The following is a 25642-nucleotide window of genomic DNA, read 5'->3' as shown; positions in this document are numbered from 1 at the left end:
ATGGTCAATTGCGCTCAGATCGTCGATATTGTGACTTGAGGCACCGCCGTTGCTAAGTAAACAGATATTCAGGGGTATTTAGTCCGAATCCAAGGAAGGTAGTCACATGCCTGGATCAACCAAAGCAACACTGTCTAATCTAGAGATCTGAAGCTCATTACTGACAACCATCGTCATTCAAGTTGAGCGGTTGCCACAATTGTCACAGGGGTTTGAATTTGGGGAACTCAACGCCAAAGTCTGCTCTATCCGCCAAGCTCTGCGAGCTCTTGCGAGAGAGTTTCAAGCCTCATGCCGAGAGGCGGTGAACCTAGAAAGACATACTAGTAGACCCTGTAAGGAAACGGCCGGAGGAAGATGAGACTCCGGTCGAGTCTCGGGAAGGGCTTTGTAAAAAAAGGCCAAAGGTAGATGGAAAATACCCCCGCATCATGCCAGAAGACCAGGAGCAAGCTGAACGCCTGTAGTAGGAGTTTGCTAGGTTTTCGATACATCTTACCCGATCAAAATCGCTTTCACTTCAATACTGGCGCGCTTTGGTGTATCCCGAGGGGCCGAGGGGTCAACAAAGGCAGAATGGGGACAGACTGGATGGGTTAGCAAGAATGGCCTTACATTTCGTCTCACATGACCATTTACCGGTTGCCTCGCTACGCAGATTATCATAGAGCTTGAAGATGATGACATCGTCTGGCCCCATTTCCTTTTTATAGAGCCATCGGTGTGAAGGATTGTACCGCACCTCGTAAGCCTCGTCGACGAAGTGAGGGTACACGAGGTCCATTGGAACGAGATCTTCAGGGTTGATGGTGCGAAAGTCACAGAGCGCGAGTGGGCAGTCTAGTATGGGTGATGCCGACAACGGCCGCCAGATGCTGTGTGGACTGTTAGCAACTCACACAACCCCTGAAATCGTAGGCCTTTTTAGGAATTGAGACACCCACTTGACGAAACGGATGCGGCCTTTTGTCAGCTCAGCGTAGCGTTCTGGAAAGTAAAGCTGCAAGCGAGCCCTGCATGTTTCTTCCGAGGCATCTGAAGATCAGGTTAGTAGGGCAGACCCTCATAGTTTCTAGTACATGGTGAGGTTCACGAACCACAGTGTGCCCGGAAGAAAGGGAGTTTGAATTCATATTTTGGGCTCACATCAGAGCCTTGAGCTGCATCATGGTGGCGAAACTGGGCACATAAGTACGAACGAGCTTTAGTTTGGAAGTAACAATATGTGCAAGCGGCTCAGGCGTCCTGCGGCGCCTGCACCGCTGTCACGGTGTAAAACCTACATTGTAGGCGTAGCAGAACACGTCCCGGCAGCCTGTACACTGCTTCAACCACCGAGCCAGGCCCGGCAGATACTGGGCTGAAACACTGTCGTCAGACCATTCCTCGATGCTGATGGGACAAGTGGCGAATTCGAAACCAGATATGGCAAGCGAAAACATGTCCTCGTGACCGGTAACATCGGCAATGCCGACATGATAGCTCTGCGAGACGAGGTTGTGCATCTTGAGCCCAGGGAAACAGGCCTCAGGAAGCTGGCATTTGTATGGCTTTTCTTTCTGGTAGAGCTCCGACGGGGCGAGATGGTTGAAGGATTTAGGAAACACTTTTGGCAGAGCGAGATTGCGGAACTGCTCATCAAGCTCGTCTCTCATCTTCTGGGTATTTCCGTAATCTAGCGCTGGGAATCGTTTCATCAGACCAAGTCTGCGCAGCTGGATGGCTGGACAACTCACCGAGAATGCTGTCGTGGGAACAGGCAGCCGAGGGGCTTCTCGGATCCTGAACGCTTCCACCCCCTTCAGCGGGTGCAGCGCCAGTCCACAGCCTCCAGGGCCGATCAAACGGCCGAGTCATGTCAAATTGCCATGTGAAGATTGTTGGATTTTCCGCAATCAATCTCAGGTAAGAATCGCTGCCTGGCGCTGGTGGCCAGAAAGATTTCCACGGTTGTACGAGGGGAGAGGGGCGGCTTCCCGAGGGTAATTGCAGCAGAGTGCCGCCTTCCAGTGTTGTCGAATCAGAGCCCGTGTGTCTCTCAATGGCTCCTGCCTCGTCCGACAGCTGTTTCGTCTCTTTCATTTTCGGGTAACTTCCAAAAGTTTGTTCTTTTGTTCTCCAGTTTCTTGTTCGGCGCGTCTCATGGAGCTGTGGTGGTTAACGCCGGAGAAAGCGATTCCCAGATCACAGCCCACTCCCTCAGTCCTGGGTCTCTCATTCTTCTGGCCGCCGCCGTCGGGCGAGGCTCTGCAGTGAGCCGCAAACAATCACCTCCTCGGCAACCAATGTTGCCCCAAAAACGGAGAGGGTGGGCTGCAACGACCGCCAGTTGGAAGACACATCCTCCTTCCAATCAAGGGTACAGCGGTTGTGCAGCCCATCTGGGTCCGGACCGCCCGCTCTCCGAGGCCCAGTCAACACCGTTCTTTTGACTTTCGCAAATATGCATTTTCTGAGAGAAAAATCAGGAATAGCGATCCCTAAAGAGTTGTTTCTCAACGAAGTGCCGACACTAAGACTGCTTCATAGAAGTCAGTCGCCACGGCGGCAGGATTTCACGCAAGTACGTGACAGGTTTCAGCCACAAGGCAAGCTTCAACCCGTGACAATGGCCTCTCAAGCTGAGCTGGGTTCTGCCATGCCGGCGCTTCGAGTCAACAGATGTTCATTATATACCAACCGAGGTCGATGTTCAGAGGTGCTCAAACCTGTCTCCCCGGTCTCCGGGGAGGTTCTCGAATCTAGAAGTTGTACACAATCTGTGCGTGCCGTGAACAAAAGGTCGCAGTACCCTGCAGGCGTACGGTTCCTGCCGACACACGGGGTATTAGTACAATGTGCACCACGGACACCAGCGAAATTCGACACATTCCGAATCGAGAACCGGTCTGGGCGCGGGGTATGTGAGACCAAAGGCATGTCCTGCAAATCAAACTTCTTGGGGAATGTGAGTGGCGCTTATTGGGTGTACCCGTTTACCAATGGCCATCAATTCATATACGTGGTGCGGTACAAAGTCGAACCGCTTCTCATCCTTCGGTTCGAAAAGTTCAAGTTGACTTGAAGGTTTTGGAGCCTGGCCACTTTCGTCGAGACCATGCTCCCTCCAAAATCCGGCCGGTGTGACCCTTTCCCGCCACTTCAATCATGCAGGTAGGTGCCGTGAGGTTATTCCATTTCTTTCTCGGTTGCGGCTGCCCTGGTACGGCTACACAGCCAAAATTATGTCACTTTACCGCTTATCCTGGGCTCCTGCCCTCTGGGTAACGACCAGGCATTCCCTTAAATCGCTCCCTGTCTGCAGTGGGTACTTTGCCATGTAATTCCTCCACAGTTGACCACCGCCTAGAGACAGGCTCAGAAGAGACCGTGTCCCTTCCCCGATCGCGGTGAAATGACAAGGTCCAAGCCGTCATCCTTCCCGACCGTCTTCCTGTCGTCTCTGGCACCCGACGACAGGAAGGCGATGGAACGAGCAGCATCCATTCTCCAGATACCTGTAGTCGACCTCGTGGCGTCTCCTCCCAGGTCCGACGGTGGCGGACTGCAGTCCCAACAGCAGTCGGTTGGTTCACGGGCGATAGACCTCGACCACAACGATTACAGAAGCGGTTGGTTCTTTATCCCGATCGACGACCTGATCTTGATTCGAAGGCTGACCTCACATCCGTAGATTCAACCGGAGACGAGCAGTCCAACGATAACAATGAAAGCAATTCAGACGAAGATGTTACCCCATGGCAGTCCGCTGTGGCTGAGTTTAACGACGCTGACGATGATATTGCTGGGCGCTACGACGCTGGGGACCCCTGGATGAACGACTTTCCGCTTCTCTCTCCAGAGGCGATACTGACCCAGCATCCCAGCGAAAACACATCGTCCGCGTCCCCTGGACGTCCGCAACGGGTGTCATTAAATATCCCTCAGAACAGTGTGCAGAGTCACTTACAAGCTGGGTTGAGTCCCCTTTCACACCATGTGTCGTCTTTCGTCTATGACAGTCACGGGCTGGATTCAATGGCTCCGGAAAAAGGTGCCTTGAACCCCAAATACCACTCTTGGGAGATTATAGAGAGCTTTTCAGGTCCTCAGCCTTCCAATCCGGTCCAACTGGACACTGGACAGTCTGACTGGGCTGTGGTAGGGAGACCTGGTGAGCAAGTCCTTGTCTCTCCTCGCGGTCACAACTACGGGGATGCTGTGCGCTTTGTGCCTGTGAATCCACTTCAGCCACAAGCTCCCTCTCGACAACGCCGAGGGCCGTTCAAAAACCGCGAGCGCCAGGAAGAGACCAGCAGAACTCGAGATCTAAAGGCCTGCGTACGGTGCCGCATGCAGAAGATTAGAGTCAGTGACCGCTTGCAGTCACGACCAGCGTTCCTTTTCTTAGCTGACTATTGGCAGTGCACAATCATTGCGGAAAACCCGGGAGGTATTTGTGGTACTTGCTTGGACGTGTCTAAGCAAAAGGTCCATTATCTGCCATGTCTCCGGTATCGACTCACTGAATGCACGCTCTACAGAACAGGAAAAGCGCCCGGACTCGAATTCACCTTCCGATGGCCAGTAATGAAACTCAAAGATATCTCTGACTGGGCATCCCCACAACTGAGGACTATACTTGTCCAGTCAGATATCTGTGAAGTGCCTCTAAAATTGGTCGTCCGCGAGTTTGTCCCCATCCCTCACAAGGACGAGATGCATCGATCATGGATGGACCAGAAGAGGGGCATCAAAAAGTTCAAGAAAACCACCCCCTATGCCATAGCCAATATGCGAAATGCGGTTGAGGACATGAGGGAATACGTTACGGCAAACATTTTCAAGTGCGTCGACTTCTTTCTGCAAGGGAGTGATACCCTGGTCAAGGAGACATACCAGTTTGCAAGAAAGCACATGCAAAGGGTTGAGGTGAGTGGATGCCAGTCTCTCCGGACAGCTCTGGAAGTCTCATATAGGTTTGCTAAACATATCTAGTCTGACGAAGAGAGGAAGTTGCTGGGGAACTTTTTCCGGCTCTGGTTTGCCATCCGTCGAACGGCAACCACAGAGCACATCGTTGGTGAAGACACCCTTGACATGAACCCTGAGACCGACGATAGGTCATACCCTCTCTTTGGAAAAGTCCCCTTGCCATCTGTCATGATTCAGCAGTTGGACATGATCCTGACTTTGGGGATTCTCGATCCCTTAAGAAAACAAGTCCTGGAGGACTTCCAGAAACTGGCTCTGGTGACGAATCCCAGGAACTGGATGACCATTTATCTTATAACATTCATGTCACTCCACAGTTGTGCCAAGATCACAGATGAGAACTACCGCAACGCTCGAAAGCACGGCCTCCTGGTGAGTCAAGCGTGCTGCTGCACTTACAAGAGTGAGCCTGATATTTGTCTAGCGGAGATATGCCATCCCCAATTTCGTCGCGGAACGCCACCACAGCGCCAATGTATTTCTCTCACATTACCACTACCGGACCGAGTCGTGCAACCCGTTCAAACAGGACTGGAAAAGACGGCACACGACACCATTCGCACACATGTCTGTGGAAGAAATTCAGTTCTTGGAGCGCACCAAAGCCTTACTGCAGGAGAGAGGTAAACAGTCCATAGCCCCATGGAGATCAAGCTATGCCTACTGATGACGCATTTTGTTGTTTTTAGAGCCTATAATCAAGACTAACAATGAACATGACTTGTACGAACATGAGCTTTACTTCATTTCGCAGATGTTTGAGGAGAACTGGCAACCTCGCGAAACAACTATTGACTACGTTGACGGGACTGTCAACAACGTCGGTCTCAAGCGTTACGCCGAAGGGGCGGAAGCGCAAAAAGTATGACGAAACATGCATGTCACCGGTGTTTGCTGATTTCAAGCTAGGAAGTTGGAAGGGAAAGCCTAAGGTAGTTGGGTAACCGCATCGTGGAAACACGAACCCTTCTGCGCGTGCCTATACTTCGGGTAAGGGGCTTTGGCAGAATTTACGCTGGGTGCTGTATATATTCGAAGAGAAGCACTTCCCTTCGAGGCTCATGATTTGGAGTCCTTCGACTTCTGGGCAACAGGCCGAGGGTTTTATCCACCTCTTAGCCCTAGCTTAGCAGATACTTACCACCTACCGTACCTACCTTAGACAACTTTTTGAAGGACACTGACTACCTACGTGAGAGAGCAAAAGGGTCTTTCAAGCAGATCATGTATCGAGCCCTCATGCAATTAGTCTGATGAGAGTTGATCTCACGCCCGCTCATTTGAGCCTCTCAACTCGAAGACATTGTCTGCGTTACGTTACCACACTGATCTTGGCAAGGAGCATTCGAACTCTGAGTTACAATGCGACCCAATCAGTGACAGCCATGACCTTATCCATTCCTGTGACCGGTCTGAACTCACCACTGTTAATGTCTGTGGGATGTGACCGGTCTGGACGAGGTGTGTACATTTTGGTGCAACGGCTGGGCGGAAGGAGCCGAACCGGTCTGAGCTGCACCCTTCTGACGCGTTCTCCCCTTGATTGGCCACTCGAGAACGCCATAAACATCTTCCTGCATGGGTTGCCGGTCGAGTTTACGGAGCCAACTCCGGCCCCACCTGAAAGCCGAGTCCTCTGCGCCGGTAGCCAGTCTCGGAGCTCCTGTGGCAGCGTCCCAGACCGGCTGGGTTGACGCTCGTTGAAAGCTATTATCCTTGTGTAAGTGTCCAATGAACAATGGACACATGCGAGGCAGCTGGACTTTTGTTGTAAGGGCAGAACTGGCAGCTTGAATCTTGGTTGTACTTCCCGCGTTGCTGACTGCCGGTGGTTGAGGCTCTCCATCGAAAATAGAGTCACGCTCTGCTTGAATCGGGTTGGAATAGAGACGGTCAGCAGCCTTGCCGAGACTATTGGGCAGCAAGAGACTAGAAGACATCATTTGATGATACCTAATACTGAACAGCAAACATGACCTACACGTTTCAGTGAACTGCAGGTCGTTGATCCCCTCAGGGCGGAGCATCCAACTCTCGAGTCTTCTATATAATCACCATGTCGGATCCTCGGTCCGCTGGAACTTTCTTGATACCCGTATGTGAGAAGACTATTATACTAGTACCAGATCAGTTCTTACCAAACCCTGGCACCAGGTTAGCATACCGCCATCTCATCCGCCTGGCTCGCCACCTCCCCCAGCACCCCATCCTAATCCGGCCGGGCGGTACCCCCTGTGACTTGCAGATGACCGCCGCGGCCCGAGGCCTCCTGTTGCCACGCTCAACGATCCATACTCCAGACTGACCGCCTCTCCCCCACTCCCCCCGAAGTTCCCGGAGAACGAAACACGCCTATCTAAAATGTCCAGCCCCACACAAAAAAGGGGGAACCATGCCGTACCGCTTCTTTTCTCTGGAATGGATACAGCGTTCCCGTGCCCCTGCCAACACGGCCAACAGCATCAAGAAACCCTTGTGGTGCTGGAGCTGGGCCGGGAAGACATTGACGTGGATGCCCAAAGGCGCACTGCCTGGGTGCCGACATGCGATGAGAACATGAGCCTGGACAGGCGGGAGGAGTATTATACCACGCTGTTGGTCCTAGACGGTGGGTGCCTTACGTTACTATGTACTGCTTGTTTGCTGGTTGGGAGGGTACACTCTGTGTGCTGCAACGGAGGAGGAGCTAATCTACCTAATAACCCGATAGTGCCCTGGGCCAGTGAGGACGGCAAGTTCCAGTCTCGTGATGCCGACACGGCGTCGGTTGAGGTCTCTTTTGATAAGCAGGACCTTGTTAAGAGAGATGCCGGGTTGGCCTCCTCTTAACTACTAACGGGGTATGCAGCTGAGATATCAATCCTCATGATCCCAGTGTGGGGAAAGATTGTCACTCCACCTGATACCCCTGAGGCTCACTGTAGTGACTCGAGTCACTCGACTTGTTCCATGGCCTCTAAGGGGATCAAGGAGTGCAAGGATTGAGGGCAATGGAGACGAGAAAGAAATTCATGTACATGACATATAAGTTAGCACTAGTACGCTTTGAGGCCTGCAACCTTAGTATGTGCTCAACCGCCAACACTAAACACACCAGCTCACAAAGAGTCATGACCCAACCTCAAACCTAACGCAATCATCCTGCGCTCCCCGCTGCGCAACGGGCATCACAACGGGCTGATGATTCCTGGCCGCTGTCATGGTACACACCCTGTACACACCCCTTGGCAACCCGCCCGTGACCTCAGCCCTCAAATTCCCCTTTCCATCACCCGGGTCATCTACTCCCTTGAAAAACGCAAACACGGCCGGATCAGGCGCCTGCCCCGCGCGGAGACTCTCGCCAATCTCCTGGATGGTGACGTGCACGTGGCCGAGGATGTCGCCGTGCTCGTCCAGGTCCTGGGGCGCTGCGTAGTAGGCCGCGGAAGGGTTGACCAGATGTCCCGCGCGCAGGTGGCGCGTCTGCAGGGTCACGGTAAAGGTTGTGAGAGGGGAGAGTCGGTCGCTGGGCTGTGGAAAGGTGATGAGGGTTGAGACCATGTTTGTCGCGGCGGGGATCCGGCCCATGGGGATTCCGTTGCAGGACCCGTTGGGGTTTTGCCGGCCGTTGGTTAGGTCCAGGCCGGAGCAGAAGTTGATGAAGTTTGCTTCGTTTCTGGGGTCCATGTTAGTTAGTAGGGAAAGTTAGGTGCTTGTAGGTGAGGGGATATGGGATTTGACTTGCGTTGGGGATTCTGTCAAGCCAGGCCTGATCCCTGCTGTGCCATTCTCCAAACCGGTGCGAAAGCTCGCGGTTTGCAAAGCATCGGCGACGAGACAGGTTGCTGTAGGCGTTGATCTCTTCGGCTGATGGTACTTCCCAACCTCGTCTGCGAGGTTTATTCCTACGTGGTCGATTTGGGCGAGGGAAACTCCTAGCAAAGACAGGGAAAAGGCGATAGTTGTTAGTGCAAGCATTTTGCACCTCGTTGTTGTCGGGACTCAGATTCGACGAAATCGCTGCGGCGGATGGGAACTGAACGAGGTGAACGAGCAGCATACTTCTCTTCCCCTCTTTGCTGGAAACGAGGGAACGGCCAGAGAAATACACGTTAGCAATCTCTATATCAGCGTCCTCTATTCCAATAGCAGTTGGCTGTACGTCCAGCTTTGGAGATATTGCAAAGCTCGGCTAAATACAAGATGTTGGACCCAGGAGTACCAACCAAACTCGCAATGAGTTCCAAGTTGATTGCATGATCTGACAGCACCAGGGGCGAATCTGGCCTTAGAACTTGGATTAGAGATGACTGGAATGTCGTACATCTTAACGTTTTGCCCCTTGCCTTCTAGCCACCCAGTTCCACACTTGCACTATCTCAGAATTGATCTTAACAATCTAAGTTAGTATCTAAAGCTAACGCTAATCTCTACAATCTAATTATGTAGAATTGGAAAAAAAAAAAGAAAAAGAAAAAAAAAAAAGAAAAAAGAAAAAAAAAAGGGAACAGAGCTGTTAGATCCCCCAGAACCCTCCATCCCGCAGTTACCCTCGAGGCTTCACAGAGTTCGACAAATCATTAGCAAGTACTGTCTACCACTAAGACGTATGTACTCACAGGCCCATGCCAGAGGGTACCATGAACAGCCTCTCCAGCCCAGTCTCATAGAATCACCATAGAAAACCGGGGAGCGCAACGTGCGGGAGTTGAACCCATAACCTCTGGTGAATGACTGACAGTCAATACCAATAGGTAACAAGCTCTGCTCTAAGATTGGTACTAGGGATGAATGATCCATGCCATATAAAGGCGTGACGCGTTCTGGGAAGGCAGGTACGGGGCAGGTGACCACTGCCTTGGGCTCTTTCATCCGATGTCTGGGCTCATCGCGCGTACCAAACGCGTCTGGGCGTGTAACCGCTGTTCCTGCCAAGGCAAGTTGGCTTCCTACGCAAGTTGATGATGGCTCTTTCCATGGAAGCGAGCCTTGCGTCTGCATTTTCCGTCATACATGGATGTGATTCATGCAAAGCAAAGAATCTCGGGGAGTCTGTAGATGGAGAACTGCTTTATCATTGCTGATATCCGTTTACTAAGCATCGAACATAATGCGTCTCTCGACTCCTAAGTACATATCTAGGAGGGCCAACTGCACACCATCATCAACCGGGATGGAAATCCCGGCACTACCCTCATTGTCGTTGTAGTGATCTCATCGCTTCGGGCCGCTGCCCGCTCCGACAGTTATTGCTCCAAAGAAAGATAGATCCAAGTCCATCAAGGTAGTATCTTGATCACCAATAGTAGATCGTCAGGCCAATGTCTTCTCGGTTGCCTGTCTTAGTAACTTGCATATGATAGTCCAAATGCATGCACAATAGTTGCAGCGCTGAAGCGAAGACCGAAAGAATACGCGTTGGGTTCCTATTAGACCGCTTAAGACTTGTTGAAATCAATGTATTCGGCTGCATCGGCGCCAATACAGGTCTTCGTTGTTACAACGCCGGTCTCAATGAGTTCAGCTCGGGATTCTCGACCAGCTGAGTTTCCCTTGGACTCTTATACGTAGTACTGCTGTGGATTTACAGGCACACACCTTCCCCTTGGAGTGGCGGTTATCGGGCCTAGGTTGCATTGTTCTGCAGTCAGTTAAAGTGCCCAGATCGACGTGCATAGGAGAATCCTTTACTTTCCAGGTTACCTCAGGTTGGGAGTTCAAATAGACCAGACCCATACCTGTATAAAAGGATGCCAGGCAAGCACAGGATAAGCAAGTTACTACGAGTCCTTGCTCTACTATACTATATGCATTTTCGGCTGAAAAGCCAACCACTGAAGGATTCCAGTAACGCTTGAGCGATGTGTACGAATGTAACATCCGGGCATCTGCTAACAGTATCACCAAGACTCTGCCCAGGGTGTAATTTCCCAGCGCCGTTCCATTGCATATATATCGGTAAACCAGCTTCCTAGAGTAGAAACACTCCGCCAACCCAAGATTTTGGCCAGAGTCCGCCGATGGATGATGGATCCCGGTTGACTGAGCTGACTGCATGCACGAGAATACGTTGAGCTGCAGCTAATCTCGGTGCAAACCTGTTGTGCAACTGTTCGACTGTCAATTCATGTTCTGTGCTTCCACCGTTGTGCATATCAAACTTTTTAGTAATATATTGAGCAAATTCTCTCCAATCTGGTGAGCAAAAGTACCGTGGACAGGAGGAGACACTGTATGAAGAGAACCTACCCGTACCGTAAGTAACTTCAGTAGTTCTGTTTCAGTGCTTGCATGGTTCCGGAGGTGTGTATCTCCCCACATTAACGGGACCCCGGCATAGCACCCGATGCAGGAACAACATGAGTACATAAGCCGGCGATCGAGGGGCATGGGAACTCGTGGGGATAACTCGATGACTGCAGATCAATGGACGGCAGAACCACCCGACCCGCCGGTGCAGGAGGGGAGCGTCTGCTGTGCCGTGCCAGGCGGCGAATTTAGAGCTGAGTCGTTACACCACCAAGACCTCAACCGGTTCTGGTCGCCACCCCAATACATGAACGTTAGTTCGAACCCGGATCTCTCAGCCGCCCCTCCGGTTCCATGGCGTAAACATAGACCCTTTGTGTTACATGCACTACACTAGATAGGTACGTTGAATAGTATGTAAGGTATTGGTGAGGCTCTGCAATGATCAACTCAAGGGGGGTATACCCCTGAGGAACCATATCTGCTACCTTGGCTGCATGTGATATTCATGTCCCGCATATGTAGGTCCCAGCATCCCGCCTCCCGCTCCTTGTTCGTGGCAGCTGAACTCGAGGCTGCCATGAGAGGCGATCCAGGGGATACTGCACGTGCACGCCGTGTTTACCACGTTAGGAGAGTATTATCGCAGGGTGGTACTATGGTACATAGGAGCGACGGGAAGGATTGTGGTTGCGTTGCACGGGCACAAGCACAGAACGAGCTGGCCGTCAACCGGAGATTGGAAGAGATGAAAAATCGAGAGACTGAGACTCGCCGATGTGACCACGGGCAGGCATAAATACCATCCTCTCCCCTCTCTTCAAGTTGCCAGGTCGTCTCTGATCAGCACTCATCTGCGTCAACACCCAGCCAAGCAAACAGCCCTCAACCTAATCATCCGCGCCCTCGTCAAGATGCAACACCTCCTCGCTCTCGCGGCCGTTGTGCCCGCCGTCTTCGCCCAGACCTTCTACGGGTGCTACACCGAGGTGCCCACCCGGGCGCTGACAGGGTCCCTGCTGGTCAACTACACGACCATGACCGTGACCGAGTGCGAGACGCACTGCACCGGCTTCAGCCTCTGGGGGCTCGAGTACGGCGGCGAGTGGTAAGTCCATCACAGAACATAACAAAGAACCAAATAGCACATGCTAATGCAGATACTCAACACAGCTACTGCGGCGACTCCCTCTCCCAAGGCTCCTTCCCGGCCTTCTCAACAGACTGCGCCATGCCTTGCGGAGGGGACGCAACGCAAATCTGCGGCGGGCCAAACCGGCTCTCGCTGTACGGGACCTCGGAGGAGCCGCCCGCCTTCACGCCCTACCCGCACGGGGGCGAGGGCGAGGTCACGGCGACCGAGTACGTTGGGTGCTATACCGAAGGCGTTGGGGTTCGGGCGCTGTCCGGGGCTAGCGCCGTCTCGGCGTCGGCCATGACGGTCGACGGCTGCGCCAATTTCTGCCTCAACTCGGGCTTCCTCTGGTTTGGTCTTGAGTACACGGCCGAGTGCTACTGCGGTAGTGCGCTGGATGTCACGAGTGCGAATGTTACGGATGCCGAGTGCGCCATGCCCTGCTCCGGTGCGCCGACTGAGGTGTGTGGTGGGCCGGATCGGTTGAGTGTTTACCAGTGGATTTGAGACGCTTTGAGGTGGCCCATGTTAGCTTGAGAGCAGCCGCTTGGCTGATACACGGATGAACGGGGCTCTTGGTCGATGAGCTGTGGGAAAGGTGGAGGAGGTGGTTCCGATCTAGAGACCGTACAAGTGTTATTGTTAATGCTTTTCTTTACTGAGGCTATTGACAGACAGTACCGTATTGTACTTGTACATACATAGCCTTCGCCTATTGAAGCCAGACCTTCATGCCTTACTGTTAGCGCCATTCTGCCAGGCTTCAAGTTCAAGTGTACTGTACCTTACACCGGCTAGAGTTGCACGGGGCAGTCTTGAAGCGAGCTATCACATCAAATACCGGACTCGGTATGCATGTCTAATGATGAGTTGCTGATTCACTTCCCTCTTTAGAGACTAGTGCCGCTCATGATGCATGGAACAGGCCACAATATCGAGCAAGGTAAGTACTACTCTAGCAGAGTAAGGGGGGGTCTCTGCTGCCTATCAGTCTGTCTTATAACATTGAAGTCCGGCACTAGCAAATTGAACGTAATGACAACATTATAGACAATAGCCGGTGTTAGAATGATTCCTACCTAGATACGTAATGTTCATATAACGTCAGGTACTTGCTAGTACCGGACTACAGTGTCAAGGGGAACGTTGATGTTGACCCTATAGGGAGTCAAAGACCCCCCTCTCCCTGCTAGGTAGTAGTCCAAGCCCACTGTGGTTAATGCCAGCTACCGTGGACACCTTTGGTAAGGTCCTAGTTAGGAGATGCTAGTGTAACAGCAGGCTTTGAGGTATGTACGGACTCCCGTCGCTCATCCAACACGTGTTGCCCCATGCCGTCCTGTCCACGACCCCCGAGTCCCCGACCTTAACCCCATCATGATGTGGGACCAGTGGAGGAGTCAAATATTCGGCAGTCGGAATTTTCGCTATGGTTACATTGAACTCGAGATTTGTAGACTAGCGTAGTCACGTAGTGGGCGTTTTCTCGGCCAACGTTCGGGAAGGGCCGCGCAGAAAAGACGGGTGATTGATGACGGTGACCTGGATGCACCACCACGAAGACCCCTCTCGAGTATCGAGAGTATACATCCACAGACACCGTCTGGTGATGCGCTCGATGTCACATTCACAACGGAAACGTGACTTGACTTCTGGCTGGCGGCCGGCGAGTCGGCGACGCTGCCCTCCACTCGGGAATCTCTCAGCTACACAACATGGGTCCGCCAGGGGCTACGTACCAAGACCGAACGAATCGGGTATCCACATCGCCGCGCAGCTTCACTCCACTAGCAACGAGGCTAACACACAAGCGTGCCCACGCCTGCCGATCAGAACGTTTAGTGGATATTAACAACCTGAGAGGCAATTCGAGCCGGAGCACGCTGCCAAGCAGGCCGTTCCAGACCCGTGTTAGCCCAGCATCGTGAATGGTCGGGGCGCATCCGGGAGTGTCCACACCAACATGAAAAAGTTCGGGCCCTGGCCCTTGAGAGTTGAGACCCCTTCCGGGAGCCGCGAGAGAGAGGGTCGGCAGTTAGGCCGTTTTGAAATCTTCTTCTTCTTCTCCTGGACGAACTGCTCGCTGCTGGCTTCTTCCCTGTTCCGCCCGTCAACTGTTATGAAACTCACGATTGCCTCTGGCTCAATGCCTCGACGTCGCCATCACTGTTGTCACGGGTTGACGACGACGACGCCGATCTAGATCGATAGCCTGAGCGATGGCCTTGTGGGAGGAGGAGAATTATGGCGCGCTTGCCGACCGGGCATGCTGGGCCATGTTCGCCGTGACAACAGGTACGTTCAGTTCCCTCGGAGCAGATGGAGTGAATACTTGACTTGACATACTCGAGGCTGACAGTAAGGCTGGCCATCAGTCATCGTTTCCCTCCGAGTCTTCTGCAGAGCATACTATGTCCGGTCCAATGTCGGGGGGTTAGGTTTGGACGACTACATCACGCTTGCCTGTCTTGTAGTCTTCCTGGCAACATGCATTCTCGTCACGATAGGCTCGCACTACGGGCTCGGGAAGCATTTCGAGACGATACCCCCCGAAGACGTCACGACGGCGCTCAAGTACAATGTCATCATCAGCGCCGTGCTGATCTGGACCTTCTCCCTACCAAAATTCGCCATCATCTCGACCCTCCAGCGCATTCTCACCCCCGGCATCAAGACCACGATAGTCTTCTGGTTTCTCGCCCTGTCATCCCAGGCGTGCATCCTCGCCACGTCTGTCTGGTGGTTCAAGCAGTGCGACCCCGTTGAGCGTGGCTGGGACTTGACACTCCCGGGAAGCTGTGCGCCGGTCAGCATTCTGGCGAACTTAGGCTACTTCACCTCGGCATACTCGGCCTTTCTTGATGTCTTTTTCGCTTTATACCCCATCCCGTTCATTATGCGGCTCAACATGCCGCTCAAGACGCGCATCGCTGTTGCAACAGCCCTGGGGCTCAGCGTGCTGGCATGTGTTGTCTCAATTTACAAGCTCGCCATTTTCGGCCAGGTGTTCGAGATCTTGGCCGTCGATCCCACATGTAAGTCTTACTGTCCACGCCATTCACAGCATAAATTCGGTCGAAATCAATGCTAACCGGATTCTTATCAGACCCGGTGCCATACTTGGACATCCTCGGTGTAGCCGAGGGGTGCATTCTGATGGTATGCGCGTCTCTCCCGACTTTAGGGCCACTGTACCGCGCGATTCGGGGCCAGGTCACGGACGGCAGCCGGGGCACCGAACAGATGATGACGGGAAGCGGACAGTACGGCAACGGGCAGGGCGCGTCGCACGGCGGGAGTCGGAACTGGGACAAGGTCAGGGGCCACAAGCTCGACTCGGACGTTGAGGCGTCGAGCCTGCACCTGCGCCCCAGCTTCGACGCCATCCCCCTCGTCTCCACTGGCAACACATCCTCGCGAGGTGGAGGCGCGGAACCGGACGGCATGGGCGGCATCCACAAGACAATGGAGGTGTCGGTGTCTTCCGAGACCCTGAAGGAGGAGAGGCGGTGAGACTCGAGACGACGTTGCTCCTCGGCGTCTCCACTGGCAGGCACTAAGGTATGAATACCTTAGGGTGGGAGCATCGTACGATGTGTCCGGCAGTATTGTTGCGCGCCTGGGTCAGGGATGATTCTTAAGATATCTGTAATTGTAGCATTATGAGCGATTCTTTGCGTGAGAATTTGACTGAAACGAACCACAAAGCTGGACGCTATCCTGTCAAGACGCGTACTCCCGTGGCATGCCCGCGCTGCCGAGCGAATTAGTGTGTGGATGCATCCAGGCAGGGTTACCTTGGGGTGGAGACTTAACATTATGGAAAAACAAATATCCAGGGGCTTGGAACCAAAGGCCCCCAAGTTGCTTTCTGCGCGTTCCTTCGGCAATTCTCATGGTCGAGAAACAATGAAACATGCTCGATTGCGGAGCTTCGATGCTTGAGACCAGACCTCAAACGCAGCTAGTTAAGCAATATGCGATTTTGTATGCCACGATTTGGCAAGATACCACTCGGAGAGCCGGAACCGCTTGATCAAAGCTGTCGGTAACTAGGGATGAGCCGCCCCGCTCTCCACGCAAGTCCACAGGGGCTAGTCAATGTCGACTAGTCCCAAGAAAGACATAGAGGCGTTTGGGCAGCACTCGGTCGTTCTCCGTTCGGCGGGGTTTCTACGACCGAGGCCCGCCACAGAATGGAGAGGTTTGTGACTGGAGCCACTGTGATGGCTCAGATATGATGCTGGGTGAGCCAGCATGGGCAAGAAGTCAAGAACCTTGTTGGCTTCTGGTATGTACTGTATGTACATACTCCCTCATACGCCATACTCCAGCCACAGGGACTCCTGCCAATAAGCACAGACACAAGACCAACCCTAGAATATGGCGACTGCAGATCAGTTGATCGCCAGCCTGCAGGGCGTCGACGCCAAGTCGTTCGCCAGCGAGGCCGAGCGGGTTCGAGCCCGAGATGCCGTGTTCGAGGCGCTCAGGAGGATCCAGTCGCCATGGGACATTGCCTGGGACCACAACTGGGTCACCGGCGCCATCAACGCCGCCATCAAAACCCTCATCGACGCAGGCGTCTTTACAAAATGGGCCGAAGCCGGCGGCGAGCCCATCACCTGCACCAAGCTTGCCGAGCTCACGGGCGCTGATGAGCTGCTCATCAGTAAGTCCCATAAACCTCGAACCGTCGTTCATGGAGAATACTGACTTTCTGCATAGGACGCATGATGCGTGCCATCGCAGGGCAGCACCTCGTGACCGAGGTCGGGCCAGACACGTACGCACGAACGGCGTGGGCGCGAGCGCTGGCCGAGGACGGGTCGTTCGCGGGCATGTACGGCGGGTTCTACCACGAGCTCAACAACCCCATGTTCCGCACGCTTCCCTACTACCTCAAGTCAACTGGTTTCCGCAACCCGACCGACGTCAACGACTGCAACTTCCAGTTCTGGCGCGGCCAGGGGGCCAACATGTTCCAGTACGTCGGCACCAACCCGCTGCTGACGTCCGACTTCAACGACGCCATGGAGTGCCACTCCAAGTACAACCTGACCCCCTGGGTCGACATTTACCCGACCGAGACCATCCTCGCCGCGGCCGGGGAGCGTCACTCAGGCAATGCCGACGGTTCCACCCGCCCCCCGCTCGTAGTCGACATCGGCGGCGGGAAAGGGCACGACCTGAGGAAATTCCTCGCACGCCACCCAGACCTGCCAGCGGGGAGCCTAGTACTCGAGGACCTCCCGGACATCCTCAAGTCGGCCGAAGCCGATCTCGAGTCAACCGCCGCCATCACGGTACAACCGCACGATTTCTTCACCCCGCAACCCCCCGCTCAGCACGGCGCGCGCGTGTACTTCATGCACAACGTGCTGCATGACTGGCCCGACGCAACAGCCCAGAAGATCCTGCGCACGCTGGCGCCCGCCATGGAGCCGGGCTACTCGCGGCTGCTGATCCACGAGTCGCTCGTCAGCAGCGAGCGGCCCCTGTCGCGAGTCACTGTCTCGGACATCACCATGATGGCCTGCCTGGCGGCCGCCGAGCGCTCGGAAGATCAGTGGCGCGAGCTGATTGCCAGCGCGGGCATGAGGCTGGTCAAGATTTGGCGCCCTGTTGAGTCGGTGGAGAGTATCATTGAGGTTGAGGTGGCTTGATCTCGTTCATTCAGTTTCTGTCACACGGATGGTTGGGTTTTGGTGCGTCAGAAGCCGCAGACTTTGGGATGGGAAGGAGGAAACACGCCATTCTGGTTATATTGTGATAGATCCTGTAGATCCAGGAAAGTCCGACGCACTTGACCGATTAAGCGGCTTAGCTAGCAAGTCCCTGTTGCAGATAGCCTTGACTGAGCAGGTTCAACCAGCTTGACGGACAAAATAAACCCTTGAGATCGAGGCAAGTGTTGGCCTTGCCCCCGGAAGCAACCCACCTCAGTGTTCACAGAAAGAGTAGTTGCCCATATTCCATTCTCGTTCGCTTTTGACTTGGAAAGCACTGCGTTCATCCATCAGCTTGAGACGATGAGCCCGGGCCTCATCGGGCGTCATGATCCCGTCCGGTAACACCTGCTCGCGCCGCACCATGTCCAAGAGCTCGGTCGGCAGCCGGCTGCTCATCTTGCTCAGCAATTCTGGCGGCGGATTCACCGATTTGGCGACACCCTGCTCGAGGAGGAGTTGGAACAGTTCAGGAGGCATATCTCCTTTATTGGCGCGCAAATCCGTGCCAAACACGGCTTCGGCCCACCAATCCAGCTGTTGCGGTGGGACGTTCCCCGTTGAGATGATCCGTTGGTGCGGGTCGACAAGCCACAGCGCGATGAAGCGGCGGTGGCCAGGCTTCGTGGGGTCCTGCAACCTGAATGAGGACACACGGTGTTGGCTACACGAGAGGCTCTGGTTAGTCGTCGCTACTTTAGCATGACACGGCATGTATCCATTGTACACAGTCAGAGCCACACTCACAAAACGTTGGGAAATGCGAGCAGCCGCCCCTCGGGCGTTTCCACTCTGCCATAATTCTGGAGGCAATGGCCGTGGAACGATAGACGGGTGCCGAAAATGTGTTCGTAGAAATGATACATATCCTGGCCGACACGCTCCTGGAGGTCCTCCTGATACTGGGACGTTAACATTCGAAACTCCAAGTAGCTGGGCGTCACGTTTTCAGAGTCGAGATAGTACAGCGCGGTAGCGACAATGTGCTCGTTCAGCTGGCCTTCGATCTAGAAGCAGTTAGCAAGCTGATGGGATGACACCGAGTCGGAATTGGGCAGTTACGTACATGCCATCCGCCGACTGGAAATTCTGGCTTCTCGGGTGTGAGCTCGATGGATGCCATCTTGACAATGACTTGAAGCCCATCATCTTTGAACTTTTCGCGCAGCGTCTTTTTGACGCGATAAGTAACTGGCACAAATCCCAGAGGTTCGGGAAGCATGGGGTCTCTGATCTTGGCCCATTTAACTTTGCCGACTACCCGAGATCTCTGTTCTTCCCACCATTGCTTCTTTTCTTCGTCGCTCAATCCGGTCGGCTCATCTTGGTCGACATATTCTTGCCACTCCTGCACCTTCCAATCGTCCGAGACATCGATCTCGCCGTGCTCTTTTTCGTATGCTTCAAGGACCTCGGGATTGAAGGGCTCCCATATTTCTGGAGAGTCCTCGTCCTCCCTGGATTTCAACTTGATCAGTACATCTGTCACACGTATGGGGGACGGTGGACCCAGGCTTGGAGCCATAGTGAGTAGCACTTACTCGTAGACCTCGGGAGGCGGGCTGAACCGCTTCTGGATGCGATTGGCGTCAGTGACCGCTTTTCCGGCGAGGACTCGTTCCCATGCTGGGATGGCCTTGTCTATTAGTTTTTCGACCAGCCTGTAGATTCCTTGATGTCGTTTCGGTTGCAGGTTGTTGATGTAGCTCGTGAACCTCACGGTACCGTCCTCTTGGAAGGCTAGGTTGGCAGGGAGCCATTGGTAAGTTGAAGACCAGTAGTCGCTGTTGATCGGTGGTATAACCCCGATGGGGACTCTACCCCCCGTATTGTCACACTCCGCCATATGATCCCTTGCTTCCTGTACATTTTCACCCTTGCCGGACCATTTATCAACAGCGTCTCTCACACCGACGACTTCCTCCTGGAAGAATGGGGACTTGCCTACTATATGTTAGGGCTAGGACGCCATGAACCCTTGACAAGACCACTCACCGTAGACAAATGGGTACATGGAGGGGTGGACCAGATCTTGGACCATGTCGTTGCTTCTAGGGTGCCAGTCTGGTGCGTCGCCCTGCTCGGTCCGCAGTTTGTCGAAGGCCGCCCTCAGACCCAAGCGGAGCTCGTCGCCCACGGCCGAGTCGGACTTGATGGCGGTGTTCTGTCCCACATTGAGAGTGAAGATCAGACCCGTTTTCTTGAATTCAGTAGCCTTGCATCTCAACTCGGCGATGCACTATAGCAGCAAATGGCGTGTCAGTTCAGGGAAAGTGCAATCAACGACAACGAATGGGGAATTGGATTATGGTCGACTGACGTAGTCAAAGGCACGTTCGGACATGATCCTCGTCCGCTGCGGCATCTTGACTTTTTTTTCGCCCACAATCAGGTTATATATGGGCTTCTCGTCCTGCGAAAGTGCTTCCCGGCGCCACTTGGCAACGATGCTGTCGTCAAAGACCTTCTCGTGCCAGTTGGCCTTGTCTGTAAGGACGTCCATGACTATCAACATAGCCACCTCGCGGACTTGCAGAATGTCCGATTCGACACCTCTCAGGCCCTCGATCGAACCGACCCTATAGAAATCGCGCCCAAGCTGGGCTGATCGGCCATCCGGTTCAAGTTCGTGAAGATAGCGCAACGGCAGGTTGATGCCGGGATAGTCATGTATTTTCGGCGGCATATTGGTTGTGGGTCTTGTGCTTGTGAGGGAACGGGTGCAATTGACTCGATTCGCCTGAGACGCTTGATGAGAGGGGGTGAGTGAATTGATGATCTGACCCGGGAGCGGCTGCCAATTTCTATGCGCTTTCTTCAATTCTTCCCAAGGCCGGGCAACGCGAACTCTCCACATTGGCAAGTGGTATGGACTTTTTGCCGGGCAATGGTGGAGTTGTTGCCTTGATAGCGCCTGGCTAGCGGCTTGATGCCTATGAAGACGGCGGAATTGTCAACGGTTTCCCTGGCAACCACAGCGGCTGAAGTTAGGCAAGCTCGAGGCAAGTTACCTTAGGCTTCAGCGCACCGTGCACCTTGCCAAGCGGCGCCGCACCCCTTTTCCTATTGCAACAGATTTGCATTCTCACTCACTCCCGAATCCGATGCTGTCTCTCAAACTGAAATCTCAATCCATGGTTCCATGAACGGTTGAAGCAAATGACTCATTTGATGGGAGACCAAACATGGAGGCCTATTGCCTGCCGGTGCAATTGTGAGGTAACTAAGGACGTTTAACGTTTCTCTCTGAGTGCTGCGCAAACAACGCGTTAGCAGTATAAACTGTAATGCGTGCCTCCTATTATCTTGTATGGATGTTGAGGTGTATGCTGTAATAGACCAAGGCATCTTACCATTGGTTCTGTTCCTTTAGTTAATGAAAGTACCTAACTGCTAGGCTACCTACCTAGGTAGTCTCTCAGTAGGTACCTACCTAGGTACCTTAGGTGGTAGGTACCTATGTATGGAACTTGAGTGGGTTGGTAGGTAAGGGACTATGCAGCAGTCTCGATTGCGCCTATGAAAGCTCCTGTACTACATCTAGTAGATAGGTAGGTGACTGGAAGTTGAAACACACTGCCCCCAATATGAAGACGACCGGCGCCTTCATTATTCCCGTTGCATACTACTAGTACATGGCAAGAAACATCTTGAAGCGTCCATCGCGGTATTCCTCATATCACCAACGACCTGAATCCAGTATATGCTAGGCTCTACCCGCCGGCCAGCAGTGAGTAGTAGACCTAAAATTCCCGCTGGTCTCGAGGTCGATGGGCCTCCTGTAGCTGAATGAAGCGGAAGCTGAAATTGTGACTTCCCGTCCACATGCAGGTAGCCCGCCCAACTGTCCAACACATTCCCATTCAGCGTCCCATCCAGGGACCAACATACCGACTGGAACCAACATCAAGAGTCCACGTTGTGTTGGCTGGGCAGTACCCCTGCTCTGGGTGAGGAAGCCTAGGTACTTGTTTTAGACCTACTCCGAGTCGAGGCTTGCAACCAGAGTTGCAACTGGTGACTTATACCTAAGGCCCAGAAGGGTACCTTACCTACCTATGTATCACGTTATTCCCATGCACCGTACGAGTATAGGCTCAACTTAAGGCAGAACCACGTGCAGGCAGCCTGCCTTACCTTACCTACCTACCTAAGGTACCTAGGACGGCATTTTTCTCCAAAACAAATGTTTCTCACTCCACAGATCACACCAAACTAACAACGTCGATTCCACTCGTTTGCCCAAGTTGCTGCCAATAAGCCGATATGGCGTCCAACATGGAGAAAGCTGGATATCCCAGGCTTTTCAACGGTTACTTCCACCGTTGCCAGCGACCGGAAGTTTCAACTGTTTTCTCGCCTTCCGCTCGAGCTTCGACGGGACATCTGGGACACGTTTCTTCAAGAGCACCGCATTCTCCACATCGGCGTTCGGTCCAGCGACAGGCCCGATCCCGCCGGTTCCTACACCCAGAAGAACCACCTCGGCAATATCAGAAGCGGCAAGAATTACTCCTTGTCAATCGACAAATACCACTCGGATAGCCCCTTGCTCCGCGTCAGCTCCGAGGCTAGGGCAGCCGCCTTGGCATTCTACCGCGTACATCTCCCTTGCAGCCAGGGACTAGACGCTGTGACTAGTCGCATCCTCTACTTCAACCCCGATTTCGACTTTCTTCACGTCCAGATCCTTGTCACCGGAGAACATGAACATACAGAAGTACCATTGGCTCCGCCAGATCTTTTGGCGGATGTCTTCTACGACTGCAAAGCTTATGACCCGAAGGGCCATGGGATCCGCAACTTGATGGTTGGGCGACGGTCTTCCTTATAGACTCAGGTGGCTACCCAGCGGTACGACCGTAACATATCTCGCCCCCTTTGTTACCAAATGAAGCGCCTACTAACCTCGATTACTAGTAGAACCTCAAGCCCTCGCACCACAGGCATTAGAGGCCTTCCGATCAACCCTTACAAATCTGAAGACACTATATTTATACCACCGAGGAAGGGAGCGTATGATGGTCACGGAACTCACGGATCGCATACGATTCAACCGGGCAACTCCGCTAGAATTGCTAGTCGAAGGTTTTACTCTCATCGGGCCTGACCCACGTCCCATCAGAGATGACTTAGGTCTCTTTTGCGTTGGCTGGGACTCCCGGGCCAGTCTCTGGTTTTGGCAGGACATGGAAAGGATATTCGACATCGCCCGGCCCGAAGGGAAGAGACTGGATTCAAGGTTCCTCATCACTTGGCCCACTTGGCGCTCTGCTCCTGCAATCACGTCATGCTCAAAGGCAAATGAATATCTCAAGACCGAACAGAAGCGTTGGGACCGGGAATTCACTGATGGTGTATTCAGGGAGGTAAATAACCCTGATGCCGAGGGCTTGGAACGGTCTAAGAACGCTCAACATGTGTTTGGGTTCTGGTTATTCGACACCCACGGCTTTGGAGAGATGCCAGAAAATGCCGTCGCCTGGGAACTTCAAAATGTTCCCCCGCCCATGCCCTGGCATAGGTGGAAGTTCAAAATGGACATTGAGTTGGATGTAACAAAGTACTGGCCGCAGCTCGGCGTGTTCCATCTGACGCCAGAGTAATTCCGAGTCATACATGTCTGACATCGTGCCTGTGCTGCGGGACTGACCTGTCAAAGTTGACAGCTGGGGACTACAAGCTATCACGGTCATGGGTTGAAGTACAGCCTGTACTTGTATGAGCATAGGGCCATCTTCACAGGAGATAGATTTGAAAGTTGTGGTCTGTTTGATATAAACGGTTTCGGCGCGTCACTGGAAGTGGAGAAGAAGCACATCACCACCCAAAGCCCCAGCCCTCCTCACACCCCTGGCAGTGATTCTCCCTCTCCCTTCTTCCTCGCAATAACCCACAAAAACTCTGCATCCGTCCCCCCATCATCACTCGTAACCTCCGACACCAACACCTCCAACCCCGCCCTTTCCCTCACCACCTCCAACGTCTTCGCCTCCCCAAACCCACTCCAATACATCCACCCCTTCTCCTCCCCAAGCCAGCGCTCCATGACAGCCCCGTCCATCTCCTCCCTGCCAAAATTCACCAGCACCAACCCCCCCGGCCGCAACCACCCCGCAACCCTTTCCAACAGCACAGCTTGCTCCTCCCGCGGGAGGTGAATAACGCTGTACAGCGCCACAACCAGGTCGAGCGAGTCTGGAGGGAAAGAAAGGTCCATCATGTCGCCCTCGACCCAGGTGATGCGGCGGGGGTCGTCGCCGAGCCGGGCCTTGCCGAGCGCGATCTGGGTCGATGACAGGTCGTTGGCCGTGACGTGCACGTCGATAGTGTCTGGGAGGGACAGCAGTGTTTTGGTGACAGGCAGGCCGGCGCCGCAGCCCAGTTCTAGGGCGGATATCCTCCGTGTAGACGGCGCACCGCTGGCATCATGCCGGGGTTGGAGCAGTGACAGGACGCGGTTGAGATAGCGTAGCCGTAGCGGGCCGTGTGACTCCGTCCAGGTGTTGTAGGTGGGCGCGATGGCGTCGTATGAGGCTTTGAGCCGGGATTTGAGGTCGGTTGGAACTTGTTCGGTAGGTGTGAGTTCGAGGTCGGCCATTTGGATTGTAGTGTAAGGTACTAGTATCTCGGGGTTGATTGGGTTTGTAGTTATCGGTCTCTCGAGGGCGCTACTGGAGTCGAGGGGCTCGTCGATGCTCGGTCAGAAGATATACCTTATATTGCCGTGTCGTCAGGCTGGGCCGACGTTGAAGCTGAAGTTGAGAGCACGGATTGCGCCCCGCACCCGCATGTAGGAGTCACACCGGCCTAGTTCGGAAAAGATGCCAAGAAACTGGAGCCACTGCTTCATTGGAGGTCAAATCGTGCATCATTCCGTATAAGGTAGGTACCTACTACTAGTAGGTAGGTAACACATACGTGCCAAGTTACCAGATTGCTAGAAGTGCTATTCCCATCATCAACCTACCTACCTCAAGTGATGTACATACTAGTAGCTAGGTACTCTATACTCGAGAATAACTAAGGTACCTTCTCTTACGTCCCATGAGTCCGTGACTTGTTGTCCTGCGAACATATAGATCACTGCAGTAATCACTCCGCGAGCTCTTCATCATCCCGCAGATGTCTCAGGCTCTGCTGCAACATGAACGAAGCTCTAGTGATGCCAGTGTAAGGTACCTTAGGTACTCCTGCTGAAGCCTTGCATGCCCTACTTGGTGAATTAGGCATCATTAACTCCAGCCAGCGTTGGAGCTGTTGTGTCCCTCTGTCTCAATTCGTATCTCTTATTAGGCAGGTTGTCTTATTCGCATTGCTGATTCTTGCTCTTTGGACCGAACCTTAGGAAATATCATGACTCTTGAATGAGTTAAACAGAGGATCTACACAGTATAGCAGGGTTATGGGGTTATGGGGAGCGGTGACTTAAACACCGCACCGGATAAAAGCCCCTGCAATCATCCCCTACGACAGTGGAGCATAAAAGCCCGAGATGATGGGATGCTTCGGTTAAGATGGGGCCCGAGAAGGAAACCCGGTAGTTCACAGGCCACCCTGCCTCGAGCCCCTG

The 25642-nt window shown here is 53.5% G+C and overlaps 12 protein-coding genes across 12 annotated transcripts; 7 read left to right on the top strand and 5 right to left on the bottom strand.

Annotated features, from left to right (window-relative positions):
• Window positions 1-208: 208 nt before the first annotated feature.
• N656DRAFT_469717 (uncharacterized protein) lies at window positions 209-2262 on the bottom strand. The gene is made up of 5 exons (XM_064809756.1): window positions 1737-2262; window positions 1284-1681; window positions 1098-1179; window positions 945-1035; window positions 209-875 (listed from the first exon to the last, which is right to left on the bottom strand). Exons 1-5 carry the CDS (start codon window positions 2080-2082, stop codon window positions 563-565), a joined length of 1230 nt encoding a protein of 409 aa, XP_064665257.1. The 5' UTR covers window positions 2083-2262; the 3' UTR covers window positions 209-562.
• Window positions 2263-3151, top strand: N656DRAFT_469552 (uncharacterized protein). The gene has a single exon (XM_064809754.1). It carries the CDS (start codon window positions 2444-2446, stop codon window positions 3062-3064), a length of 621 nt encoding a protein of 206 aa, XP_064665256.1. The 5' UTR covers window positions 2263-2443; the 3' UTR covers window positions 3065-3151.
• N656DRAFT_785008 (uncharacterized protein) lies at window positions 3079-6265 on the top strand. The gene is made up of 6 exons (XM_064816286.1): window positions 3079-3611; window positions 3674-4347; window positions 4405-4911; window positions 4978-5346; window positions 5399-5597; window positions 5664-6265. Exons 1-6 carry the CDS (start codon window positions 3395-3397, stop codon window positions 5840-5842), a joined length of 2145 nt encoding a protein of 714 aa, XP_064665255.1. The 5' UTR covers window positions 3079-3394; the 3' UTR covers window positions 5843-6265.
• A 1538-nt stretch (window positions 6266-7803) lies between these two features.
• On the bottom strand, window positions 7804-9100 carry N656DRAFT_785006 (uncharacterized protein). The gene is made up of 2 exons (XM_064816285.1): window positions 8702-9100; window positions 7804-8632 (listed from the first exon to the last, which is right to left on the bottom strand). Exons 1-2 carry the CDS (start codon window positions 8932-8934, stop codon window positions 8083-8085), a joined length of 783 nt encoding a protein of 260 aa, XP_064665254.1. The 5' UTR covers window positions 8935-9100; the 3' UTR covers window positions 7804-8082.
• A 1774-nt stretch (window positions 9101-10874) lies between these two features.
• N656DRAFT_785005 (uncharacterized protein) lies at window positions 10875-11383 on the bottom strand. Its single transcript, XM_064816284.1, has 2 exons — window positions 11206-11383; window positions 10875-11065 (listed from the first exon to the last, which is right to left on the bottom strand). The coding sequence occupies exons 1-2, from the start codon at window positions 11344-11346 to the stop codon at window positions 10928-10930; spliced, it is 279 nt and encodes a 92-aa protein (XP_064665253.1). The 5' UTR covers window positions 11347-11383; the 3' UTR covers window positions 10875-10927.
• Window positions 11384-12119: 736 nt separating this feature from the next.
• Window positions 12120-12847, top strand: N656DRAFT_719529 (WSC-domain-containing protein; the record flags this gene model as incomplete). Its single annotated transcript, XM_064812377.1, has 2 exons — window positions 12120-12313; window positions 12379-12847. The coding sequence occupies 2 exons, from the start codon at window positions 12120-12122 to the stop codon at window positions 12845-12847; spliced, it is 663 nt and encodes a 220-aa protein (XP_064665252.1).
• A 1600-nt stretch (window positions 12848-14447) lies between these two features.
• Window positions 14448-16092, top strand: N656DRAFT_840245 (uncharacterized protein). The gene is made up of 3 exons (XM_064818931.1): window positions 14448-14635; window positions 14716-15375; window positions 15447-16092. The coding sequence occupies exons 1-3, from the start codon at window positions 14560-14562 to the stop codon at window positions 15851-15853; spliced, it is 1143 nt and encodes a 380-aa protein (XP_064665251.1). The 5' UTR covers window positions 14448-14559; the 3' UTR covers window positions 15854-16092.
• A 631-nt stretch (window positions 16093-16723) lies between these two features.
• On the top strand, window positions 16724-18006 carry N656DRAFT_719550 (S-adenosyl-L-methionine-dependent methyltransferase; the record flags this gene model as incomplete). Its single annotated transcript, XM_064812379.1, has 2 exons — window positions 16724-17012; window positions 17069-18006. 2 exons carry the CDS (start codon window positions 16724-16726, stop codon window positions 18004-18006), a joined length of 1227 nt encoding a protein of 408 aa, XP_064665250.1.
• Window positions 18007-18282: 276 nt separating this feature from the next.
• Window positions 18283-20755, bottom strand: N656DRAFT_719633 (uncharacterized protein; the record flags this gene model as incomplete). The annotated part of the gene is made up of 6 exons (XM_064812384.1): window positions 18283-18733; window positions 18817-19076; window positions 19136-19526; window positions 19611-20016; window positions 20065-20308; window positions 20390-20755. 6 exons carry the CDS (start codon window positions 20753-20755, stop codon window positions 18283-18285), a joined length of 2118 nt encoding a protein of 705 aa, XP_064665249.1.
• A 1390-nt stretch (window positions 20756-22145) lies between these two features.
• On the top strand, window positions 22146-22903 carry N656DRAFT_802440 (uncharacterized protein; the record flags this gene model as incomplete). Its single annotated transcript, XM_064818243.1, has 2 exons — window positions 22146-22152; window positions 22317-22903. The coding sequence occupies 2 exons, from the start codon at window positions 22146-22148 to the stop codon at window positions 22901-22903; spliced, it is 594 nt and encodes a 197-aa protein (XP_064665248.1).
• N656DRAFT_469407 (uncharacterized protein) lies at window positions 22819-23824 on the top strand. The gene is made up of 2 exons (XM_064809752.1): window positions 22819-22923; window positions 22990-23824. Exon 2 carries the CDS (start codon window positions 23088-23090, stop codon window positions 23673-23675), a length of 588 nt encoding a protein of 195 aa, XP_064665247.1. The 5' UTR covers window positions 22819-22923; window positions 22990-23087; the 3' UTR covers window positions 23676-23824.
• N656DRAFT_785001 (methyltransferase) lies at window positions 23803-24989 on the bottom strand. Its single transcript, XM_064816283.1, has one exon. The coding sequence runs from the start codon at window positions 24668-24670 to the stop codon at window positions 23915-23917; it is 756 nt and encodes a 251-aa protein (XP_064665246.1). The 5' UTR covers window positions 24671-24989; the 3' UTR covers window positions 23803-23914.
• Between the last annotated feature and the right edge of the window lie 653 nt (window positions 24990-25642).

This window comes from Canariomyces notabilis, assembly GCF_033297395.1.
Source record: "Canariomyces notabilis strain CBS 508.74 unplaced genomic scaffold N656scaffold_39, whole genome shotgun sequence".
Taxonomy (NCBI): domain Eukaryota; kingdom Fungi; phylum Ascomycota; class Sordariomycetes; order Sordariales; family Chaetomiaceae; genus Canariomyces; species Canariomyces notabilis.
Note: the sequence above shows the minus strand (reverse complement) of the source record. Positions and strands in the feature narration are given on the sequence as shown.